General features: G+C 36.3%; 1 protein-coding gene and 1 long non-coding RNA gene across 3 annotated transcripts; one reads left to right on the forward strand and one right to left on the reverse strand.

The window, feature by feature from the left end:
* Positions 1-1,870: 1,870 nt before the first annotated feature.
* On the reverse strand, positions 1,871-3,550 carry LOC125478435. Its single transcript, XR_007259253.1, has 5 exons — positions 3,169-3,550; positions 2,621-2,946; positions 2,452-2,501; positions 2,334-2,364; positions 1,871-2,236 (listed from the first exon to the last, which is right to left on the reverse strand). It is a non-coding gene; the product is annotated as an uncharacterized LOC125478435 (long non-coding RNA).
* Positions 3,551-5,478: 1,928 nt separating this feature from the next.
* Positions 5,479-13,343, forward strand: LOC103945265 (probable disease resistance protein At4g27220). Of its 2 annotated transcripts, XM_048586592.1 has the most exons (4): positions 5,484-5,897; positions 8,655-10,048; positions 10,094-11,074; positions 11,364-12,217. In XM_048586592.1, the coding sequence occupies exons 2-4, from the start codon at positions 8,657-8,659 to the stop codon at positions 11,907-11,909; spliced, it is 2,919 nt and encodes a 972-aa protein (XP_048442549.1). In that variant the 5' UTR covers positions 5,484-5,897; positions 8,655-8,656; the 3' UTR covers positions 11,910-12,217. The 2 variants fall into 2 exon arrangements, with proteins under 2 accessions (XP_048442550.1, XP_048442549.1); XM_048586593.1 differs by lacking the exon at positions 11,364-12,217 and adding an exon at positions 12,516-13,343 and having other exon boundaries at positions 5,479-5,897; positions 8,655-10,878.
* Positions 13,344-26,739: the final 13,396 nt, after the last annotated feature.

Raw genomic sequence — 26,739 nt, forward strand, 5'->3', positions numbered from 1 at the left:
ATACGAATTCTCCAAAACTAATTTCAACGATCCAAACCATCAAAATTGTTTGTATATGCTTGGAGATCACATCAGCAAAAAATCACAAAAAAAAAAACATTCAGAGATCAAGTAACGGGACAAAGCTTTTCAACGGTTATAAACGAAAAATCACGATTTAACGGTTATTTTAACTCCGATTTTGATGATTTTTTATAACTACACTCTTTGACCCTATATGAATACAATGAATGAATTCGATCTTCAATTTAAAATATTTACACAAGTGGATACCACAAAATCTTATGTTATACTTAATGAAAGTATAAATAAACTCTAAGTGTTAGTCAATCTATCGTTTTACGAATTCTCCAAAACTAATTTCAACGATCCAAACCGTCAAAATTGTTTGTATATGCTTGGAGATCACATCAGCAAAAAATCACAAAAAAAAAACATTCAGAGATCAAGTAACGGGACAAAGCTTTTCAACGGTTATAAACGAAAAATCACGATTTAACGGTTATTTTAACTCCGATTTTGATGATTTTTTATAACTACACTCCTTGACCCTATATGAATACAATGAATGAATTCGATCTTCAATTTAAAATATTTACACACGTGGATACCACAAAATCTTATGTTATACTTAATGAAAGTATAAATAAACTCTAAGTGTTAGTCAATCTATCGTTTTACGAATTCTCCAAAACTAATTTCAACGATCCAAACCGTCAAAATTGTTTGTATATGCTTGGAGATCACATCAGCAAAAAATCACAAAAAAAAAAACATTTAGAGATCAAGTAACGGGACAAAACTTTTCAACGGTTATAAACGAAAAATCACGATTTAACGGTTATTTTAACTTCGATTTTGATGATTTTTATAACTACACTCCTTGACCCTATATGAATACAATGAATGAATTCGATCTTCAATTTAAAATATTTACACAAGTGGATACCACAAAATCTTATATTATACTTAATGAAAGTATAAATAAACTCTAAGTGTTAGTCAATCTATCGTTTTACGAATTCTCCAAAACTAATTTCAACGATCCAAACCGTCAAAATTGTTTGTATATGCTTGGAGATCACATCAGCAAAAAATCACAAAAAAAAAAACATTCAGAGATCAAGTAACGGGACAAAGCTTTTCGACGGTTATAAACGAAAAATCAAGATTTAACGGTTATTTTAACTCTGATTTTGATGAATTTTTACAGCTACACTCCTTGACCCTATATGAATACAAAGAATGAATTTGATCTTCAATTTAAAATATTTACACTAGTGGATGTGGATATCACAAAATCTTATGTTATAATTTATATACTTAATAAAAGTATGAATCAACTATAATATTAATAATTATATACATTAATTTAATAATTTTATATCCCTAAAAAGTACAAACTATAATAATTATATAGATGTAGGTGTAAATTGAATACAATTTCATGATGATCGATGTAAATTGAAGATTTTGTAAATAGAGGTGTAAACTTTTGAGAAAGACTTGCAATCTTAAAACAAAAACTCTTTATCCTTGCACATTTAATATTTGTAATATATTAGTAGTGTATGTATTATTTTTTTATTAGGCTTTTATTTTCGAGTGTAGATATAGTACTTGAACGATAAATGTTTTAATGTTTTGAAGTAATATTTATGTGGCAATGTGTTGTATGTGCAAATTTAAAAAAAATATATTTTTTTCTTAACGGGTCATAATGGGTCATAACGGGTCGGGTCACTTTACCCGTTGGGTAAAGTGACACGACCTGTTAAGGACCCGTTAAGATAACGGGTGTGACACGACACGACCCGTTAAGATAACAGGTGTTACACGAAAACGACACGAACACGATAGACACGACCCGTTTGCCAGGCCTAGTTTTAACCAAGACAATCTTCTGCCCATTTTAAATTAAATTTCGAATAATTTAAAATAATTTTTTGCTTGATTTTTAGTTTTCATAAGCTGGTGTACCCGCCCGTTATTGCGGTGTTTGAAATATTGTTGAAGGTGTAGACAGTAAATTGACTCTTTTGAAATCTTTAATTCACTTTGATCCACACCCAATCATTCCTTTTTTTTCCTCTACTTTTTGTACAAATAATCTATTCAATGTCAAACCTAAAAATGATTAGAAACTAAACTTCCCGTGCTGAATTGATTGGAACTAAAATTGGTTATGCGTTTCTCATGCTCGTAACATTTATCATTTGCAATCGGTAAAATTTTCCTGATAAAGGGAAAGCAAGGAGAATAAGTTATAAGCAAAGTTGACAGACAAAACAGTTCGATGCACAGAGAGAGAGAGAGAGAGAGAGAGAACTTACATCAGCTGTGCTCTCAAATACGTATGGTAATCTGCATACGAAGAAGCAGTTCTAAATCATCCATTCAGGCCATTAAATTCTATGGAACGAAACTTCAAATGAAATGCACATAGATTACCTTAAATTCTGATCCTATGATTTTGCATTTGACTCCAACCAACATGCATGCTTAGAGGATATATACCATCAAGTATAACAGTCAGTAGACGCTCATACCACCACCAGCACATACAAACACAAAAATGCAAACAGAATTTTGATGAGGCTCGGTAATTCTGAAATATCACCTGTGTTTCGTTCTCAGCAACATTGTCTTGTGAGGAATAGCAACTTTTATGGTTCCGCTCAAGAATTTTGTTCATACTGATCCAAGCGGGAAAACAGTCAAACATTTTAAAGTTATAAATTAGAGGTAATAGATAAATAAAGATAGAGAAATCTGAGTGCGAGATGATAGATGAAATCAGATTGAATAGATCAACTGGTGTTAAGACTGTTTGGATTTTACCATGCGTACATACATACAAAGAAGTTTTGAAAACCGAAAACGAACCGACAGAACTGAAAATGGCTGATCTAATCAATTTCAGATGTCGCAAGAATCCACGGATCACTGCAAAACCAACCCAATAATACAATAACAAAACAAACACAGATCAACAATCCCAAAACTCAAATTCTGACGCAATCAAATTAATCCCCTGCCTAGCCTACTAATTTCTCCAAAATTAAAACCCTAAATAAAAAATTAATGCCCATATCCCCAATTTGTAGATCCCTAATTCAAAAGCCCGATGTAACTCCCTAATTCTTTTATAAATAAGAAATTGCTTACCTTAATGGCTTGAACGCCGGAGATAGAGCAGAGAGGATTGCGTTCGACGGCATGGCACGGTAAAGTGCGCCGCGGTTCGTATGGAAACAGCTCGTCGGAATTCGAAGACCCAGACCCTAGCAGCTTAACACTTGAAATTGATTTGTTGGTTTCAAACTTCGATTGTGTGGGAATTCTCTTCGTTGATAAGAGGGTTTGAGGTTTTATGCGATTTCTTTGTTTGAGGTTTACAATTTTTTTTGCTAATTGTGAGCGACAGAGATGAATTTCACCTTTTTTTTTGTGAAAGGTGAGTGAAAAAGGAAAAGAACTCAAAAGATAAAAAGAAAGAAAGAAAGAGGAAGAGAAAAAGAAAGAGTGATGAAAAAGGGGCCGGTTGTAGAATATAACGAGAATGGAAGGTTTAAAAGAAAATGGGTAAATTACATTTTATCCTTCTCAAGTTTGAAGTCGATTTTAATTTTTTATAATATTTTTAAAACATTTTAATTTTATACATTTATTTATCATTCTATTTCAATTTTATATATTCATTAAACAATCAGTTAAGTAAATTGTAGAGTAATGACGTAGTAAATATGAAATCCATATTTGTGATGATGTGATTACTAAATTTGTACCACGTAACGAAAAAAAAAAAATTTAATGCATTTAAAATATAATAATATTTACCTTATTTAAATTATTAAAAAAAAAAACAAACAACCTAGAAAACGTAGAACCCATCTTCTCCTTCCCTTCCCGACCCCCTCACCTTCACCGAGCCCAAACCCCTCCACCTCCGATGCTCTTCACCGCCACCATGTCCAACCCTCCCTCCCCTCCCTCCTCCTCAACTCCCACCTCGACGCCATCCCCGCCGAGCTCGACAATTGCTTTTTCTGGGTTTGTGTTCTGTAACCTCACCCATCCTCGTCTATCTTTAACCTCACCCATCCTCGTTAGAAATCAAACAACTAAACTCACTTTTCTCCCAACTAACCTAAAACCCTCACCTTCACCCTGCTAGCTACCACAATCAGTGCTCTCACAAATTAGTGAAATCACAACCACCGTACGTTGATTGAAAAATTCCATGGCTTTCTGAAGCAAATAAAACTTGGGTTGCAAGGAGAAAACCCCAAAAAAATCCCAATTCAACGAAATGGTTGTCCTGGAGACGAAATCTCAAATCCCCATTTTTCTTAGTTCAAAGCTTCAGCTTTCTCTTTAGAATTAGAAATGAATAAAAGTAAAAGATTAATTTGTGGGAAATTAAGAGGCTTGGGTTGTGGGTTTGCAATGATGCACAACTATTGGCTAAAGAATGGATTATTGGTTGTTACAGTGTTGGTGGTTGGAGAAAAAAAATAGAGGAATGTGGGGTGGGGCGGGGTTACCTCTCCGTCTTCGACACCCACATGGTGGTCATGGTAGGGAAGAAGTTCAATGTTGGCAAGGTAGCAGGGAGGAAGAACCGCAGCAAAGTCGTTGACTTCGGGGCTTCGTGGGGCTTTAATGTGTTGTTGAACTCGGGGATTGCTGAAGCTCGAGGCTTCGTGGTGGCTGCAGTGTGTTGTCGAGGCTTCGGGGATTGCTGAAGCTCGAGATTTATTCTCAACTATCTCTCTTGCAGATTTATTGTCACAATATAACTACATAGTTTCCTTTAGTTCACAACCAAGACATCTCAAAAGTTTACGTAACTAAAGAGGTTCACATATTCCATATGTCATACCTCTATACTTAGCTTCCAGACGACCTTGACACCACTTTCTGCTTCTTACTACACTACGTAACCAAATTACCTCCAACAATCGTAAAATATCTAGATGTAGAAAGTCTGTCAGTAACATTGCTAGCCCAATCTGCATCTGTAAACCTCTCAACTTTTAGATGTTCATGTTTTTTCATAAAGTATTCCTGTACTAGGTGCAGATATGCCACAATTTGCATTACCGGAGCTATGTGACATTCATTGGGCGAGTGCATACTTCAGAGTGTGAGAGGGAAAACGAATTAACAACAAAACAAGTTCCGGTTTGAGAATTCATACTTCAGAGTGTGAGAGAGAAAACACTGCGATACGACACTGTTGCGTTGTGAACCTCTGCTTCGCTTTTGCATTTGGTACAATAAGAAGATGCTCAGAAAATGTGGCGGGAAATCGGAGACAGGGAAGCGGGCAACCTCCACCCAAATTTGTTCTCGAATCGAATCAGGTCATCTCCCCTCACCGAGGCTCCGTCAATTCTCTCCAGCTCGATTTGACGGAGGGCCCGTACCTGTTATCCGGCGCCTCCGAAGCTTCCACCGCCGTGTATCTTCGAAACACAATCTCTCTTACAATTTTTAATCTCCTGGCAACGCACGGGCATAACTTTCTAGTCCATCCTATTTGGTGACCTGCATCTTTTTTTAGTTGACCTTAGTGAAGTACACAATTTTACATGCGGTTTAGGGCCCATTTGATAATCATTTCATTTAGCTTTGGGGTACACATGTTGTCAAATTAGAAGAAAAATATAAAACTTAGTGCTTTTAGATTTCTTAGTTGTTTTTGCTTTTAGTTAGCAAATTGCAATTGTATCCAGAAGAACTTTGCAAGAAAAAAAGAAATTATTACGTACACTCCCTTCTTACTTTATTAGCTTATTCTCAATTTACAGAATGACCAATTTGAAATGGTGCTCCAAGGAACGTATATATTGAAGAGCAACTCACTTCATCCATAACCAATAGAGCTAAGGGTACGTTCTTTAATTATAACCATATTTGATTTGAGTTGGAATCTTGGATCTCATTTATGGCATTTGGTTTGCTTCTAAATCTGGTGCCATGCAAGCTTGTACCTTTCAGTCTGTGTATTGATTATTTATCGTGTTTATGTTAAATCTGCCATAGTTTAGTGTACATACGTGATGCAATCTTGAAAAAGAATGAAGAACAAATCAGAGAATTTTAGAGATCAAATGCTTGAGCTAAGAGTAGCAGCTCAGCATCCTTCATACATTCTTATCTCTTATCCTTCACTACCAAACAAAGACAATTACTCTGAGCCTGTCAATCTAAAAAACTAATTTGGTGCATACACTTGTCTAATGAAACCAAGTCCACACCTAGTTCACTAACAACAAAGTAACACTAGCCTTATGGAATTCAAGCAAAACAAACACAAACAAATTTCTTGTGTTCCAAGTTGTAGGATCAAAACCAAATCTCATTTAGCTCCAACATTCCCTTCTATATGGATTATGCTTTGACTCCAAGCAGTCCTCTCAGATAAACAAATTTGTGTTTAGGCAGAGTTTTGCTGAAAATATATGCAATCTGATCTTCAGACTTGCAGTACAACAACTCAATTGTGTTTTCCAGCAATGCCTCTACGATGAAATGAAATTTTCTTTAATGTGTTTATTCTTCTGATGGAACACATGGTTTTTAGTCTTGGTCTTTGTTATACTATGCATAAATCTTGATAGTAGGTTTGCTACAAACATGATATCAAGTCTTGTTGTTGTTGTTGTCAAATATAGTAGACTGCCAACAATTTTGTTGTACAAATTCTCATCGGCAGCTTCAGTTCCATCATTTTTACACTTTTTGATTTGTAATCAATGGGGTAGCAACAGACTTGCATCATTTTTGTCCAAATTTCTCAAGTAAGGTTTGCGCATATTTTTGCTGATGTATGAAAATACCACTGGATTCTAGAATCACTCCAATTCCCAGAAAGTGATGAAGAAATCCCAAACTAGTCATTTCATAATGCTTCGTCATATCCTCCATGAGTTTAGAAATCATAGCTTCATTGCTTCCAGTGAACACCGCATCATCAACATAGATAAACACAATTAGCTTTTTGAGCCTTTTCCCGTCTTTATATAAATTGCCACCTCACTTGAACTTTTGCTGAAACCTCTCTTGCGGAAGTAGTGGTCAATTTCACTGTACCAAGACCTTGGTGCTTACTTCAGTCCATACAGTGCCTGCCTTAATTTGAACACCTTCTCATATTTATTTGGAACCACAAAACCTTATTCAAGTATGCTATTGACAATAAAGATGAATACAATTTCCAACCTTTATGTGTGGCCAAAGGAAGTAAAGTCCTAATAGTGTCCAACCTTGCCATTAGAGCAAATGTTTCATTGAAATTCACACCAGGTTGTTGGAAATAACACTTAGCAACTAGTCTTACCTTGTTCTTTTGTACGAAGCCATCTAGATTCAGTTTGGTCTTATAGATGCATTTCACACCTATCACTAGTTTGTCCCTTGGTCTATTCACAAGTTCCCAAGTTGAGTTTTTCTCAATCATACAATTCCATCACTCATTGCCTTCTGCCAAGATTGGTCATTCTCAGCTTCTTCAAAGCTTTTAGGTTCCATTATACGATAGTTGCACGTTGCATAAATCTCACTCAACCTCCTCATTCTTAATGAAGTTAATCCTAAGGGAGAGTCTTGCACTTCTAGGTCCTCTGGTGTTGAACTTAAATGTTGGGGAGACTAAATTTCAAACACAATTTCACTCTCAGTTTGTGTTTCACATTCCACTTTATCAAGTCTAAGTGGTACCAAGATGATGATATCTTCAATCTTTTTATCCCAACTCCTAACAGCTTCTTTATTAAATATGACATCCCTCAAAATAATGACCTCGTAAGTTTCAAGATTGAAAAATCTATACCCTTTCTCTTAACTCCTATATCCCACATAGATGCATTTGGTGTTGTTGTCCTCAAGTTTGTGTCTCAATTGTGTTGGTATCTCTGCATAACAAATAGAACACCCTTGGATGCTTCACATCGAGTTTCCTGCCACTAAATCCTTCAAAAGGATTCATTTTATCAAGTGTCTTTATTGGACATATGTTGAGAAGTTAGACTGCAGTTTTAACTGCCTCACTCCAAAATGAATGTGGCATCTTCTTTTCAAGCAACATGGATTTTGCCATTTCAATCGCTGTCTAATTTTTCCTTTCTGTAATACCATTCTGCTATGATCAGTAAGCAACAGTTAGTTGTTTCTGTAGTCCCATATCCTCACATAACTCCTTGAACTCGATTTAAGTATATTCCCCACCTCTACCCTTTTAAGCTTTTTTATTTTTAGTCCATGTTGTAGTTCAACCATTGCTTTGAACTTTTTTTGACAAAAACACTACTCTTACCGCATAATTTTACCATCATTTGTATCATCTCTCTAATAGAGATGAGAACTAAATGTGTTAGTGGGCCCCACTTTATTAAAACGTAATTAATATTTGAAAATTACAATTAAATGCCAAGAAACTAGTTAGTTTCTAATCTTAGACAAGGTTTTATTCAAAAAGTAATCTATTTCAATAAGTGGAATAGAATTTTGCCCTTTTCATAATACACTTTGAAATGTACTGTGTTTATTTATAAGTTGTTGAACGATCATAACTCATAAGTCAATTAGAAAAGTAAAGTATTTCTTCAGCTCTTTTTTTTTCTAATTTAATTTGTATTCATCAGCAGGCATGGAGATTGTTATTCAAATTGTCAGAAAAGTTGCCGAGTATGCAGTTGAACCAGCTATACGCCAACTGGGTTACCTAGCTCACTGCAAAAGAAATCTTGAGAATCTAAAGAATCAAGTGAACGAATTACATGCCGCTAGAGAGCGGCTAGCGCTCGAGATAGTTGGAGCTGAAAACAAAGGTGAAAAAATCCAAACTGACGTCCAGAAGTGGCTGAAAGACGTGGATGATATCACCGAGAAGGCGAACGAATTATGGAAGCCTGATACGCAAGCAAGGATGAGCTGTCTCCGTGGGTTTTGTCCAAACCCAGTGCACCGTTACAAGCTAGGCTGGAGATCAACAAAGCTGGAGCAGGCGGTTGTTGAACTCGAGGGAAAAGGAAATTTTGCTAGCATTTCGTACGAAGTTTATCCACAAGAGGTATCCATGGTTTCTGACAAACATTATGAGGCATTTGATTCGAGGACTTCAACTGTAAAGAAAATCATGGATGAACTGAGAACTCCTAATACGGACCTGATCTTGGTGTATGGTATTGGAGGCGTGGGGAAGACCACACTGGTTGAAGAAGTCCATAGGCAAGCGGTAAAAGAAAAGTTATTTGTTGATGCGGTTATGGTTAGAAGTGGGCAAAATCCGGACCTTGAAGGAATTCAAAAAGAAATTGCCACAAAGTTGGGTATGAAAGTTAAAGAAAGCGAAACTATGTCAGTAAGAGCACCTCGTCTATGTGACAGGGTAAAAGACAAGAAAGTTCTTGTAATTTTAGACAACATTTGGGAAAGCATTGACTTGGAGGCGGTAGGACTTCCTTGTCTGCCGAATTGTAGAATACTTTTGACATCTAGAACTCGAAAACTGCTATCCTCAGAGAAGCGGTTGCAAAAAGACTTTGAGCTTCGAGTTTTAAACGAGAAAGAAGCTTGGCGTTTATTTGAGACGAAAGCAGGTGATGTTGTTAAAAATCCCGACATACGAACTGTGGCAACCGATGTAGCCAAAAAATGCGGAGGTTTGCCACTTTTGGTTGTCACAGTCGCAAGCTCTTTAAGAAATAGAAGTACTTTACCAGTATGGAAGAATGCCTTCAGTCGCCTAAAAGTGTTTGACAACGAAGACCCAGCCGAACAAGAAGCATACTCGGCTTTAGAGTGGAGTTACAATCAATTGGATGATCCAAAGCTGAAGCGACTATTCTTGATCTGTGGAATTATGGTATATCGTGGGGTATACGCTAATCTGACAAACTTGTTGAAATATACAATTGGTTTGGGTTTGTTTAAGAACTTCGATTCAGTGGAGGACGCACGATATGCATTGCACGCGTGGATTGAAGAGCTTAAAGATTCTGGTCTGTTACTCGACACCGAGGACAATACATCAATCACAATGCATGATTTGTTACTCGACACCGAGGACAATACATCAATCAAAATGCATGATTTGTTACGTGATGTTGCCATCTCAATTGCATCCAAAGGCCACGGTGCCTTAGTAAGAGCAGAAGGAGATGTCTTGAAGGAATGGCCAAACAATAAGGATTTTTCTAAAAATTGCACAATGATCTCTTTGTCTTGCAGAAACATCCCAAGGCTTCCTGAAGTTTTGAAATGCCAACAACTGGAGTATTGTTGTTTGACCTTTAATGGTTACTTGCTTGAAATCCCAGGTAACTTCTTTGAGGAGATGAAAGAGCTTAAAGTTATGGATTTAACCGGGGTGCGTATTTCGTCCCTGCCTCCATCTCTTCATCTCCTACAAAATCTTCGGACATTGTGTTTGGATCACTGCATCTTGGGAGACATAACTCTAGTCGGACAACTATTGCAACTAGAAATTCTCAGCTTTATAAATTCTGAGTTTAAAGAGTTGCCTGAAGAAATAGGGAAATTGACTCGTCTTCGACTGCTGGATTTAAAGGGCTGCTATAAACTCGAAGTGATTTCACCTAATGTTATATCACGTTTGACAAGTCTAGAAGACTTGAGAATGAAAAACAGCTTCAACGGATGGGTGCCCGAAGGAGTAACCGGAGAAAGAAGTAATGCTAGCCTTTCAGAATTGAAGGACTTGCCTCGTTTAGCTGCATTAAGCATACATGTTCCAGATGCTGGCAGTATTCCGAGGGACTTGTTCACTGACAAGTTAAAAAGATACCAAATATTAATCGGTGCTTCGTGGGAATGGTATGATGTGGATGAAACCCTCAACACATTGAAGCTAAAGCTCCCAACTGGCTGTGAATTGGACCATGGTCTAGAAATGTTGTTGAAGAGATCATGTGAATGTTTGCAATTGGATGGGTCCGAGGGAGCTGATAACGTTGCGTACCACTCAGGTAGTGAAGATTTTCAACAACTCAAGCATCTCCATGTCCAAAACGATGCCCAGTATACACATATCATTACTGAGGAGGTATGCCACTAGTGTCATTCTTTCCCATTTATGTCATTAGTACTTGTTTTTTTATTTTTATTCGAGCGATATAATTTACAAAGAAAAATGATACAACCACCATAGAACTCCTAGATTTTGTGTGGCTAAATTTACATATATTTGATCATTTGAAGTGATTCGTTTTATCTAGTGCTTATTGAGAAATATTTGTTGGTATAATTTTTTTTATCTAAAGATACCATTTGACTAGATAATAACAATTAATGTGAATTCTCTTCTCTTAAAATGGAATGTACAAATACTGCAGGTTGTGTTGCGAAACTTAATAACCTTGGTGGTGCGTGATTGTAATAGTTTAACTTTTGTGTTATCGTCTTCCATGGCTGGAAATTGTGTATCAATGGAAGAGATAGTGTCAACAAAAGAATATGGTTGTTCTGCATTGAAGGATATAGGGTCATCTGCTATTCCCTTCCAGAATTTAACAACTTTGGAGGTAGTTGGTTGTCACAGCTTGAAATATTTAGCAACATATACGATAGCCAAAACTTTAAAGCGGCTAAGAGAAATGAGTATTGGGGAATGTGAAAGAATGACAGAAATAGGGGCAACGACATCAGATGGAGATGATGCAGGAAATGATGGTGAGATTTCTTTTTGCCAGTTGCAACGTTTGGAACTTTTCTGTCTACCAAGTCTGCAAGATTTCTTCTCTGGAAATTGCATTGTCAAATTCCCATCCTTGAAAACTGTAAATATATTCGAATGCCCTAAGTTGAAGATTAACAGCTTTGAGTGGAAGAGTTCCCCAGAACTAAAAGGAGTGCAGATAACAGAAGATTATTCTTGGTGATGGTGAGGATGAAGATGATGACTGTTGATACAGATGATGGTGTTGGTGAGGGTGACGATGTTAATGATGACGGAAGCTATGATGATTCTAACAAAGAGAGCGAAGGTGATGCAGATGTTGCTGATGGATCGTGGTGGTCATGGCAAAACTACACTCAATACATATAAAGAATTAACTTTGCTGCATAGTTAGTTCTCTTGTTAACATGTTTGTTATTTCTGTGTGTAATGGTTTTGGGTTTTAACCAAGACAATCTTCTGCCCATTTTAAATTAAATTTCGAATAATTTAAAATAATTTTTTGCTTGATTTTTAGTTTTCATAAGCTGATGTACCCGCTCGTTATTGTGGTGTTTGAAATATTGTTGAAGGTGTAGAAAGTTCTGAATATATACATGTATATCATTCTTGCGTTGGTAATATTGCAGGATGTATCATTCCCCAACTTGGAAAACATGACCTTAGGCAGAGACATGGAGATATGGTGTGGTCCATCTTCATCACAGTTGTTTAGGAAACTAAAATCGTTGGTGTTTGAGTACTCCGACCAGAAAGTTTCTTTATTTGAGAATAGTGTACATCCAGATGTGACCTTCCCACATTTAAGTGTTTTGAAGGTTAAGGAAATGCGGAAGTTGATGCATCTATACAACGAGAATTTCCCAGGGGCAGACCCAGTTTTTCCAAACTTGAAAGTTCTACATGTGGTTGCTTGTGCTGCATTGAAGGATCCGGAGTTATCTGCTATTCCCTTCAAGAATTTAACAACTTTGGAAGTAGTTGGTTGTCATAGGTTGAAATATTTAACAACTTACACGATAGCCAAAACTTTAAAGCGGCTAAGAGAAATGACGGTTGAGCATTGTAAAAGAATGAGAGGAATAGGGGCAACGACATCAGATGCAGATGATGCAGTAAATGATGGTGAGATTTGTTTTAGCCAGTTGCAAAGTTTGAAACTTTACTCTCTACCGCGTCTGCAAGATTTCTTCTCTGGAAATTGCATTGTCAAATTCCGATCCTTGAAAACCGTACACATATACAAATGCCCTGAGTTGAAGATTAACTGTCTTGAGTGGAAGAGTTCCCCAGAACTAGGAGTGCAGATAACAGAGGAGGTAGTACGAGATTATTATTGGTGTCGCAAGGATGACGACGACGACGATGAAGTTCATGCAGATGGTGGTGTTGGTGATGGTAGTGAATCTAATGATGATGTTTACTGTAGATGGTGATGATATTGCTAATGACGGAAGCTATGAAGATTCTAATGGCGATAGTGATGGTGATGCAGATATTGATGATGGGGGGTGGTGGCCGTGGTGGTGGTGACGGCAATGCTACACTCACCATAGAGATGAGAAGACAAGTGGTATACCACGTGTTTAAATGAAGTGGTAGGAAATTTTATTTTTTTAAGTTATTAACTTTTTAGCACACATATCCCACCATTTGTATAGTGACACGTGGTGTACCACCTCATGTACCGGTCACACTAAAAAATCTCTCTTTGGTAACATGTTTGTTATTTTTATCTATAAAGGTAATTGGTTTTGGGTTTTATAGAACACAATTTTCTCCTATAATTTTTATTCACTTTTCTAACTGAGGGGTTCATGTTGAGACACCACTGCTGAAGCACAAAAATTTACCTCCAACCAAGAGGCTAATCACAGCACGACACGAGTCAACATCGGAATAAAGCTCTTAGAGCCCCACATCGATTGTGCACAAAAGTCGGAGACTCCTCAATTATAAAAGAAGATCATTTCCCTCCACAAAATTAATCCTTAATGCCATTATAATACTTAAACTTGTCATTAGAACTAGCTAATGATGATTTTGCTTTGACCATTGTATCATGTAAACTCTATATTATTATTGAAAAATCATCTACCTTCGCGGACATAGCCCAACTTAGATGACCAGAGCAACCATGCAATGGTCATAAACTTGACACTTTACTTTGTTCCAAAGTATCTCCAACTTTGTGCATCAAGATTTGGTGTCATTTGTGGGAAACGACACTTATTCCTACTCTCATCAGCTTTGTCAAGCTAGTATCCATTGTTTGGACACTCTTTTTGAAGGAAGATTTGTGAAAAACATGTTCATTTAAGCAACATCAATAGCATGCAATTAACAATTAAAGGCGGATCATGCTTGTATGCACTTAAAACAAAACATTTACCCATGAAATTCAAAGCCTAGTAGATAGGTGAACCAAGACTCAACTCAAAACAAAGTGAGTTGAGAAATCAATACCTTTGTAGATTCCTCTTTGCATAAGCAAGGGCTAATCACCCAAAGAGAGGGCCTTCATTCCTTGCATCTTAGATCCATGGATTTGGATGGATGAAAAGGTTTCTCCAAGTTCCCAAAATTGAGAACCTCTAATGATTCATCACCAAGGCATAATGAAGAAGAAATGAGTGACCTTGGAGGAGTTTGATTGCTAGATGATCCCTCCAAGGTGGCCTAAATTTTAGAGAGAAAGGAGATCTTGTGTTCTCATCCTTTCCCCAAAAATTACCATATGTAAATTTTAGGCTATAAAGTCCTTTATATAGTCCCTTCAAATAAGTGACCTAATGGACCAAAAGCCCTATTCTTCTAACATGGCAAGCCTATAGGGTTTATTGGGCTTTCAAGCCCTTTGTTTATTCAAGTTGTCATACAACTTGAGTTAATGGGCTTGACATTCAAATCCCATTGGGCCTTGCGGCCCAAAACTAACCCGAGGTCTTTAACGAACTTATTCGTTTGATTAATTAACATATTAATTAATCCTAGCCTTAGATAAATAATTAAACCATTTAATTATTCTTACTCATCTCCGTTGTTTCTTCAAACTCTACCTTACTCGGTGAACGATCCATTAGGTTCCTTTTAGCGAGGCAGTGGGCGATTAAAACTCTTTCTAATCGATTGTGAATTGAAACTTACTTTCAATTCTCCCGTTAGTGATAATACACTTTTAGGGCTTCCACAAACCATGGTTGACGCCTAGCAGCATGTCATGGTTACCCAAGCTAATCAGAAGAGGTGGAGAACCTATTCAGTTTTAGGATTACAAATGCAATACGGTCTTTCTCTAATACAATACTCTTGACCACATTGTTTGGTTTGATAGTTTATTCATGTCTACTATCCAATGTGAGTCTTGTGCTTATATGATTACCTTGAATGTGATTTGGAACACATTCCTAAATCTTATTCATACTTTGGCCAAAGATTCTTAATCATATCATAGAGTATTCTCCCTCAAACAGTTTGAAGGTTAGAGATCCCTTATTGCGCATTCACTTGCCTCCATGGCTAAGTGGCTTAACCCCAACGATGCCATGGACACCCTCCTGATGGAGTGACTTTGACATAATCAAAGATTAAGGACCTAACCACAAGACAACTGTGATGCCTCAGGTCAAAAGACTAATTTGCATTATCCTAACCATGAGTTCTCATGTGACATGAATATGAGAACTCTTCGTTGATCGTGTTCAGTGAACTCATTCTCTATTGAGCACCTACGTACTTGTCTTGATGTCACACACACCAATGACTCGAGACTAGTCACTCTCCCTGAGAGAAGACATAGCACGTACTGATCTTAACGGACTGTCAATGCCCAATTGACAATCCTATGATCAAGAACGTTTAGGATGTGTCAACGAAAGAATGGTCTCATGAATCTAACTTCTTTAGATCGCATTCTTCCAATCACATATTCCTTGGACTTATCGTTTAAGCATATAACATTTATATGAGACGGCTCAAACAATAATGTTTGCCCTTAATATTAAACTAGATTAGTTTAACATGTGAAATGTCCATAAAGTATCATCATATGATTGGTTTTAGGGCACATTTCCAACAATCTCCCACTTGCACTAGAGCCAATCAGCTTAGTCATCAGTGATGATACCTCTTCTGTAGTCATTTCATAAATGGCTGAGTAGTAGGCCTAGACAATGGATATCTATATGTTATCCATAGAAGCAACCTTGAGAATAACGACGTCACCATTATACATGATTCTCAATCATGTGGTTCAGTCTCTCATTTGAGTTCAGACCTTGATGAGACCTTGATTCCCTGGCTTGAGCTATCGCCCCATTAGTGTCATACACTTTCTGGTTGGAACTGAATGGAGAGTTCATGAATGAACTTTCCCATCCAAACAACAATGTTGTAAGCTTCTATATGGCAATATATTTTGCATACATGATGGAACACATTAAAGTCATTACTTTTAACGTTTCCACCCAAATATCTCTTTAGTCATAATAAAGAGATATCTCATTATCACTTCATTCATAATGAAGAGATATTCTATGATGGATTAGATTCATAATCTAATACATTTACGCTTCCATTACGTTACTCTAATTCTTCCTCATTCTTGAGGAATCCATCCTTAGTATTTCTTAAATACCTAAGGATTCACTTGACAGTTGCCATGGTTCTGATCCTGGGCTTGCACTAATATCATCTTGTACCGTTCTAGGTACAACTTATATCAATGTTTTCATACAATATGAAATACATAAATCACCTTTCTGCGTATGCATAAAGGATTCTATTTACGCATTATTTCTTTGGGAGTCAAAGGGTACATTCCCTTTGAGAAAAACAACTTCCTAGTCTCACTAGAATTGTCATTCTAATTGAAGTTTATCATCATATGAGAAACTTCCTAGCATCTCATTGTCTATTTTAGGGATTGATATAATCCAATTATATCTTGAAATCTATCATTATAGATTTCCATCCCATGTATATAGACTATGTCTCCCATATACATTCTATCATTATAGAATGTTTAAAGTCATAACTTTAACGATGACGAATTCCTTTCATTTTCAAAATTAATATATATCATGTATATATATTCAAATTTAGGAATATGATCAACTCCCACTAATCTTTTGTAAACCTAGTAAACAAAAGATTCATTTACATCTTTATGAGAAATCAAACAATTGATCTTTTCTCATAAATCGCTTATAGCTCCCACTAGCTTGCTAAGATCCATGATGGATGGATCTCTACAACTAACCTGTCTTGTGATTTATTATTTTAGACATATATTATCAAGACTATCTTAATAATGGTTTCGGAAACCCATATTATGTCCAAACCATTCAACTGAGACGGTTTATAAACCTTGGAGCTTGTGGTATAGGAACTAGGTTGTCTTAGAAGTATATATCATATATATATGGGTAATTGATAATGTCCAACGAACTAAATCTTATTCATGTTCATTCTTCTCCTAATGGAGAAATTCATTATCTTACGATGCTACTTTCCTTGATATTTTTCAAGGAAATTAATCTAAAGTGTTACTTTACCTTGGATCAAATCTAAGGAGGTAAATACTTTAGACGTCTTACTCATCTACTTACATTTCTTGAATTCTTTGAAACCTTTTGCAAAGTATTCGGACTTGTGTTTATTCAAAATAAACTATAGTCCAACCGAGAGTGATCTTCGGTGAATGTCATACAACATGAGTAGTATTATGTTGTGGACAAGTGCCACTAACATCTAAGTGAATTAACCTCAACAACTTTGTGATTCTTTCTTCTTTCCAAAAGAATAAAGATTCGAACATTTCGCCTCTATACAATTTTAACAAGAAGGTATTGGATCCGGATCTAACGATCCAAAGCATCCATCTATGACCAACTCGTAACTTATGTTTTAGAGGTATCACAACTCAGTTAGGATTAGTCACTACCTTGCAACCTTTTGGGTTTTAAGCATCATCGTATTTTAAACAGTTAAACTACCACATCATCTCTACTATAGAAACAACTAATTAGATTACCATAATCTAATCATAAAGAACAATGTTTTGTCAAACAAAACATTCATCCATCTCTACAACTGTGACGGAATTATGTTCCTTTAAAATTGGGACGTAAAGACAATCTTTGATTTTTCCAATTTCTTTGGTAGTTCATATGAGGAAGTAAGTACAATCCGCTTTCGCAGAGATCTATATTCGATTCACGTTTGGAATGTGAAGTACTTTCTCTTCTCTCATTAATCTTCTACTTCTTATTAGCACACTTTTACAACAATTGTAAAACATAGTTACTAATACAGAATCATGCATTCAAGTATAAGAACCAACTGTTATGAACTTTTCAAGAACATTTTACAACACCTTCAAAAGGTGTGTTCTTGACACTTGCAAGACATTTCTTGCAAATACCCCTTCCAATGTCCATCCTTTCATAAAGAAAGTTTGTTCCCTTGGAGTTATTTGCCCTTCTTCATTTGACTTCCCTTTTGACTACAATAGTCATGGTCCCTAAACTCCCACTATCTCTCTTGAAACTTATTTCAAATGTGTTATACACATCAAACGATTTTGGAGAGCGTGCGGTTATTGTTCACTATAATAGTTTACAATAAACTTAGTGAACCATTAGGATAGGGACACAAAGGTGAAGTCCTTGCCTAGTTTCCGTCTCGTTAAGTGGTTTAACACTTCAACACTCAATGATTCAAAATCATCATAAGTCCATGTTGATGGACTATTTTTGTCAACCAACCATTATGTTCTAAACATAATAACAAACTTTCAAGAGTTGTTCAAGGCAACTCTCATTTCTTCATACAACAATTTGTAAGTGAAGAATCATGGCACATAAAGCGTCCATGCCCTTGTGCTTACTTCAAAAGTTCCTTGTTTATGTAACAAAGAAACAAGCACTAAAGTTTGTGTTGATTAAGGGTTGTTCAAATCAACTCTTATTTCTTCATACAACAATTTGTATTTGAAGAATTATGACATTAAAAGTGTTGTCCTTCTCATGTTTAGACTTATCTAACATATTCTTCCAATGATACATTATCAATAGGAAGATTGTGAGGATGAGACTACTTAGTTACATCTACAAGCCATTAAAGACAATCTATGGGATTGTAGAACTAAGTTCGGAAATTTAAAGCATTCGGCTTTTCTTTGTCAAGTTTTGGATAGCGTTTGCAAATATATTGGTAAACAAATACATAACGAATATAAATTGATTGATTTTAAGCCATTTGATTCGGGTCTTTAAATCAAATAGCACCACCCACTATTTTTGGCAAATTCCATATCCCTCATCGGAATTCGAGAGTTTTGTTGAACTCTTAGCAGGGTATGGGAGACTCACCATTACCAAGCCCACCTCAGAATTATATCATTTGGTTAGCAAAAATAATGATGAGAGAATACGCTTTACTCATTTACAACTCTTGTAATTACCCATCTAGTTTGGCCTCTAGAGAATGTGCCTCAGAATTATATATGTTGGCACCATTGCACTTAGTTAAGTTATTCCCACCATGCTTAGTTTATGAAGGGTTCAAGAAACCTCAGAATTATATGTTGGCATCTCGTTGCTACACTCACCTCATCATATGCGTATAGACTCCTCCTGAATGTAAGCATGCACTTTGTACTCCCCCATGATAGGGTGAAGCCGGTGTACAAGTCACAAACGATTGGAGCCTACCACGGTGGAAGGCCTACGAAGAGATATTCAAGCATCTCTCGCTTATCAACTTAATAATGGTTTGTTGAGGGTTTTAGGTCTCATCACATATAAACATACATTTTAATCCAATTAAAACATTTTGGTCCTATTACAACTATTGGTCCATATGATTGATTTAGTTGTATATAATACTCCCACTATGCTTTAAAACGGTTTTTAAAGCAAGAGCTATATGATACTACTAACATAAGGATTTGCATTCATTGATGGACTATATAGTTGCCTTAGGGCCTTAGGATGACTATGAACCTTTGATTCGATTCAACACGAGCCTAGTGTTGAATCTCGGTCTAGGGATGGTGATTGATTTTAGTTACGCGTTAATCACATTAGGCGTGTTGTCTTATTGGCGTTGGACCCATACTACCCAATTTCATGCTTATCGAATAAAACAAGAAAGGAGTACTTCAAAGTAAATAAGAGCTTATGCTCTTTTACAACAATTGATCAAATCAAATTACTTTAAAGTAAAGAAGAGCTTATGCTCTTTTACAACAATTGATCATATCAAATTACAACCAAAATTTAATCTACACATTCCCATGGTTCAAACAAATTTGAACGGCCTTCACATAGCTCAATTATAGTAGGCTTAGGTTCATAATCACCCTTCTTTAATTAATTAACGCTTTAACTAATTAAACTTGAATGCAACATTTTCATTTGGTTTTTGTATCCATAGAATTGATTTAAATGGAGCTAAATGAAATGAAAATCCAATTCTCATTTAAAGAGACAAAACAATTTTGTTCTCTACCTAATTTGGGCCAAAATGCTATGACCTCAACTTGTTGGGCCATAGTGCAATTAACCTCAACTTTTGGGCTATTTTGCAAAAACTTAAACTTTTGGGGTCACTTTGTAAAACACAAAAGTCCACTACTTCATGTAATTACAACTAGAACCCAAAAATTTCCACAAAAAATAAAACTTCATTAAAGGAGCAAAACAATTTGTCCTTTTAGTGATTTTGGACCTTTACGTAAAAACGTAAACTTTTGGGTCAAAATGCAAATACACAAAAGTATCAAAACTTTATATAATTGCACAAAAGCCCCACAAGGACCCTAATTGAGTAGGGTGGCTGATTTTGAAGCAAGTAATAAAAAAATTTCAAAGTTTTTGTAAGTGGGGTGTGTGTAATGGAATATAAATCATTACATACCTACCCACTAAAATTTCTTTAATTTTTCAAAATAAATATCTAATATATTTAAACATAGAAATATTTCAAAACAAAAACTTTATGAAATAAATCAAAACTTTGAATCAAAACACCAAACCTTTTGTTCTTGGCAAGAACATATCAAGAACAATGAAGAACATCCATGAAAACCCATAAGAGCTCCATGAACATTCTTCACCAAAAACATACCAAAACCACTCAAACGTAAGGGAAATAACATACAACCATACTAGGGTACATAGGGGTTCCAAAAGTCACTTTAAAAACACTTTTAAAAAGTCAAACAAGAACCCAAAATTCCACCCTTTGGATTGGCCGAATTTCCCCAAAAACATGGCACCAAATTTTAGCTCCAAAATTCATGCTCATATGAACTACATCTACAACATTTGAGATGGCAAATTTTCTAACAAAATTTACATTCAAAGAAGCAAGAATAAAGCTTGTAACAATTACAACATTCAAATCAAAAACTATGAACTACAAAACCCAAAAGGATTCACCAACTACTAGACTTAGGCTCTTGATACCACTTGACGGCAGATTTGCTGAAAACATGTTCATTTAAGCAACATCATAGCATGCAATTAACAATTAAAGGCGAATCATGCTTGTATGCCCTTAAAACAAACATTTACCCCATGAATTCCAAAGCCTAGTAGATAGGTGAACCAAAGACTCAACTCAAAACAAAGTGAGTTGAGAAATCAATACCTTTGTAGATTCCTCTTTGCATAAGCAAAGGCTAATCACCCCAAAGAGAGGGCCTTTCATTCTTGCATCTTAGATCCATGGATTTGGATGGGATGAAAAGGTTTCTCCAAGTTCCCAAATTGAGAACCTCTAATGATTCATCACCAAGGCATAATGAAGAAGAAATGAGTGACCTTGGAGGAGTTTGATTGCTAGATGATCCCTCCAAGGTGGCCTAAATTTTAGAGAGAAAGGAGAGCTTGTGTTCTCATCCTTTCCCCAAAAATTACCATATGTAATTTTTAGGCTATAAAGTCCTTTATATAGTCCTCTTCAAATAAGTGACCTAATGGACCAAAAGCCCTATTCTTCTAACATGGCAAGCCTATAGGGTTTATTGGGCTTTCAAGCCCTTTGTTTATGTCAAGTTGTCATACAACTTGAGTTAATGGGCTTGACATTCAAATCCCATTGGGCCTTGCGGCCAAAACTAACCCGAGGTCTTTAACGAACTTATTCGTTTGATTAATTAACATATTAATTAATCCTAGCCTTAGATAAAATAATTAAACTATTTAATTAATTCTTACTCATCTCCGTTGTTTCTTCAAACTCTACCTTACTCGGTGAACGATCCATTAGGTTCCTTTTAGCGAGGCAGTGGGCGATTAAAACTCTTTCTAATCGATTGTGAATTGAAACTTACTTTCAATTCTCCCGTTAGTGATAATACACTTTTAGGGCTTCCACAAACCATGGTTGACGCCTAGCAGCATGTCATGGTTACCCAAGCTAATCAGAAGAGGTGGAGAACCTATTCAGTTTTAGGATTACAAATGCAATACGGTCTTTCTCTAATACAATACTCTTGACCACATTGTTTGGTTTGATAGTTTATTCATGTCTACTATCCAATGTGAGTCTTGTGCTTATATGATTACCTTGAATGTGATTTGGAACACATTCCTAAATCTCATTCATACTTTGGCCAAAGATTCTTAATCATATCATAGAGTATTCTCCCTCAAACAGTTTGAAGGTTAGAGATCCCTTGTTGCGCATTCACTTGCCTCCATGGCTAAGTGGCTTAACCCCAACGATGCCATGGACACCCTCCTGATGGAGTGACTTTGACATAATCAAAGATTAAGGACCTAACCACAAGACAACTGTGATGCCTCAGGTCAAAAGACTAATTTGCATTATCCCAACCATGAGTTCTCATGTGACATGAATATGAGAACTCTTCGTTGATCGTGTTCAGTGAACTCATTCTCTATTGAGCACCTACGTACTTGTCTTGATGTCACACACACCAATGACTCGAGACTAGTCACTCTCCCTGAGAGAAGACATAGCACGTACTGATCTTAACGGACTGTCAATGCCCAATTGACAATCCTATGATCAAGAACGTTTAGGATGTGTCAACGAAAGAATGGTCTCATGAATCTAACTTCTTTAGATCGCATTCTTCCAACCACATATTCCTTGGACTTATCGTTTAAGCATATAACATTTATATGAGACGGCTCAAACAATAATGTTTGCCCTTAATATTAAACTAGATTAGTTTAACATGTGAAATGTCCATAAAGTATCATCATATGATTGGTTTTAGGGCACATTTCCAACACTTTTTTGATCAAGTATCCCTATCCAACATAGAGAGCCGAGGAAGCCACAACACCCAGAACGACACCCTTCTCGTGTCTAGCGTGAGGCAGTGATTGAAGGAAAGAAAGGAAGATACTCTTCAAGCTAAGGTCCAGGAGAAGAAAGCTCAGAACAACAAATAGTAATCAGGAGTGAGATCCTCTATGAACAACATGGGAGGCTCTTCGAGATGTTCCACGAGACTTGACATACCTCGTCTTACGACCCTAGCCGAATTAAACCCTAGCCATCACATGGGCTTTCACATGAGTAGCTAAAGGACCAAAACAATATGGGCTTTAAGACAAAACAGAAGGCCCGAATAGAATTGGGCCGCAAAATTCAACAATGGATTGCATGTTGGGAGGCATCCACTCATCCTAGAAGGGTCTTCCACAATTATGGTTTTCTTCTTTTCTTGGCTAAGCGAAACGTGTTTGTTTTCAAATTACTTGTCATGCATGTGTACTGTCTTTCTAATAAAGATAAAACTCATATGTATTGGTTGGCTCTACCAAATATTTGTCACCTGACTCGCCCTCCATGTGAAAGAATGTTTTAATCAATTTAAAAGTATTCTAAAACAATTTCACAATCATGTTAACTTTAGCGATCATCACCACTTGAACCTTAAGAAATAATTGCGCAAACGTTATTCCATTGTCATGTGAACCTTAAGGGCTTGTATGGTGGCTAGACTAGATAAGCCTAGAACAGAGTCTAAGCTCAATCATGAAGTCCCACTCCTATCTCTTCAAGATCTAGCATTTTCTCTATGATCGAATTAACCTAGAAAGATAGTTCCGTTTCCGCGATTCGTTCATCGTTTTCATTCTGGTTAAATTAGAGTCAAGTCTCATGCACGCTTGCAATTTCTTCATTGCAATAACCCTTTTTTTTATTTTTTTTATTTATCTTTCTGGTTAAATTACACATAATATAAGACAATGTTTATATTAACACCTCACATATTGTTGAATAAACCACACATTTGCTTCTTTTCTTTTTTTTTTCTTTTTTTGTTTTTTTTTTTAAATTTAAATGTATCTTAATACACCCCACATACTTTCTAATAATACCTTCACAACCCAACTCTCAATATACACCTTAAATTTCCTACATACCCCATACTCTTCACATCTTAGGTGCAAATACATAAGATCAACCAAAGATCTTATTTTTTTCTTCAAACATGTGGTTTCTATGTTGTTTCTCCTCCACCGCCCCCACCCTCCCCCCCCCCTCTCTCAAATAATAAAGATATTTGAGAATCCACCAGGAACAAACGAAAATTTGAGAATCCATCATTTTGTGGCAAAAAGGAATTTTTAGAAATGCATAACATAAATAATGGTTCTGCATTAACTTCATGAATACTATTTTTGGATTGCTTCATAATTTTCCAAAAGCTAGCCTACTCTTTGATAATAAAGAAACCATAAAAATTCGGCAAAAAGCTACAGAAAACTACTATAATATTCGGCATGAGCTTGCCTATACCTTAAAAATTTTCTACTTCCCTTCATTGCTTCACAAAATTCTAACCACATCAAAAGAAATAAAACATTAATATTAGTTTCCTCCCTTACCATTAGAACTTAATTAGTGTAAAAACCACTAACAAAAATAAAGCAATATGTAAAAGATTGTATTTGTATAAGTCTAATAAGAATGATTTTTTCTTATGATTATTGTTACAAAGCTACAGGTTTTTGGCGAATAAACTAGCACGTCTCATTGCCAAACTTGAGATAGCAATTTAACATGGTAAATTGTTACATGTGACGGAGGAAGTTGAGAATGGTTTTGTGAGTTGAAGAAGATAAATAATCTTAGGACATATATGTTAAAAGTGATTTGTGTTGTAGGCGTATGTGACGGAACTATTCTAGGGGAATAGAGAGAGGGAGGCCGATGGCAACAAGAGATAGAGTGATTTAATTGTGAGGTGTGTGTTGTATCACCCCATTGTGCCTTTATTTATAGTAGTAGGATAGGTAGAATTCTTACCCTTTTCGGATTACAACTCTTTATAGGTAATTAACTACTAATAGGAATATAAGAGATATTCCTAAATCCACTAGGATTTACATAATCACATTCCTATTCTAAATATGACCGCAACACTCCCCCTTGAGTGTGTAAATACTCAAACAAACATTGCATCGGATCTTCAACAGATAAGGTAGAACAGTTGATGAAGTCAGCTGCACAACGGGCGAATGCGATTCTCTAATATAAGAAAGTAAGTATGCATGGGTAGTAAAACTCACAAAACCTCGCTATGGTAAAACCTAGGATAGGTGAAAACCCATAGACTAAGGAGAAAAGTGAGAAGTAGGCATAATGTCTAAAACAAACGTCAAACATGACGAAAGTAGTGAACTCAACGGAGTATGATCATCCCAGGATGGGTGCCTTGTTAGGTAGCAAAAACCCAGTGGAAAAAGTGCTCCTAATCGTACAAAAAAGAATATATTAAGATCAAGTGAATATGTTTCAGGATACTCCCCTTGAGTTAGACATAACTTCCAAATAAGAAAACTACAAGCGATTCAATTTAGATAATTTATGCACGCATATTGATTCCTTGGACGAGCTTCTGAAAAGTAGAATTGGGCAATGACTTGGTGAAGAGATCAGTCAGGTTGTCCTGGGGAACGGATTTGCTTGACTTCAATGTTCTGCTGTTGTTGTTGATGGTGAAAGTAAAAGAACTTCAGCGTTATATGCTTAGTGTTGTCTCCTTTGATGTATCTCTTTTTTAACTACTTGATACATGCGGCATTCTCTTCAAAGATCGTCATATGAAGGTCAACAACAGATGTAAGACCACTAGTGCTTCGAATATGTTCTATAACTGCTCTTAACCAAAAGCACTCACGCGATGCTTCATGCAGGGCAAGAAAGTCAGCATGGTTTGAAGAAGTCGCAACTAATGTTTACTTGGTAGACCTCCAAGATATAGCAGTGTCTCCAATGGTAAAGACATAGCCCATTTGAGAACGTGCCCTATGTGGGTTAGACATATATCCAGCATTTGTGCAACCAACGAAGCGATAATTAACCAGATGACCGTGAAGGTCGGCGGGTGCCTCAATGGTGGCTCTAATACCCTTCGCAGTAAGATGGAGCTTTACGTCTTGAACCCACTTCAGGTAGTTTCTTCCAGATACTTCCAGAGCAGTGAATTTGAGCTTGTTCAAGTTTGAAAACTTCGAGTTTCAAAGGCACTAAATATGAAACTACAGGTTCAATTTAGTTTTATGAATGATTAGTTCACAAAGGAGAGGTTCCATCAAGAACACATAATGCAATATGTTGATTTAAGTGTAGTGGATTTGAGTTGCTTCAGGAACTTAAGTGTGAGAGCTTCGGGACTACGAAATGATGTCAACGGTTCCAAGTATAAAAATAAATTATTGAATCGTTAATGTCCAAAAAATGATCTCCAGGTCAATAATTTTGGATTAATTATCAGATTAATGGACTGTAGGTTACTTTTAATTAATTCAATAAATCGAACCATATAGGGTCAATTGTAGAAACAAAAAATAATAATAACATTTGGGTTAAAATTATTAGAATGCCAAAAATTAGCATTAGGTCGAAAAAAACATAGCCCAAAAGGGTTTAGGCTTGGGTGCCGTGAGTAGGGAAAAGCCCTAGAGGCTATTGGGCCTCAGGTTTGGCTGCAAAAATAGCCCACATGTGGCTACAGGCCAAGGGATGAGGCGGGA

This window comes from the organism of the source record quoted next, unplaced genomic scaffold (assembly GCF_019419815.1).
Source record: "Pyrus x bretschneideri cultivar Hongxiangsu unplaced genomic scaffold, Pyrus_bretschneideri_v1 Contig248, whole genome shotgun sequence".
In the NCBI taxonomy this organism is placed as follows: Eukaryota; Viridiplantae; Streptophyta; class Magnoliopsida; order Rosales; family Rosaceae; genus Pyrus; species Pyrus x bretschneideri.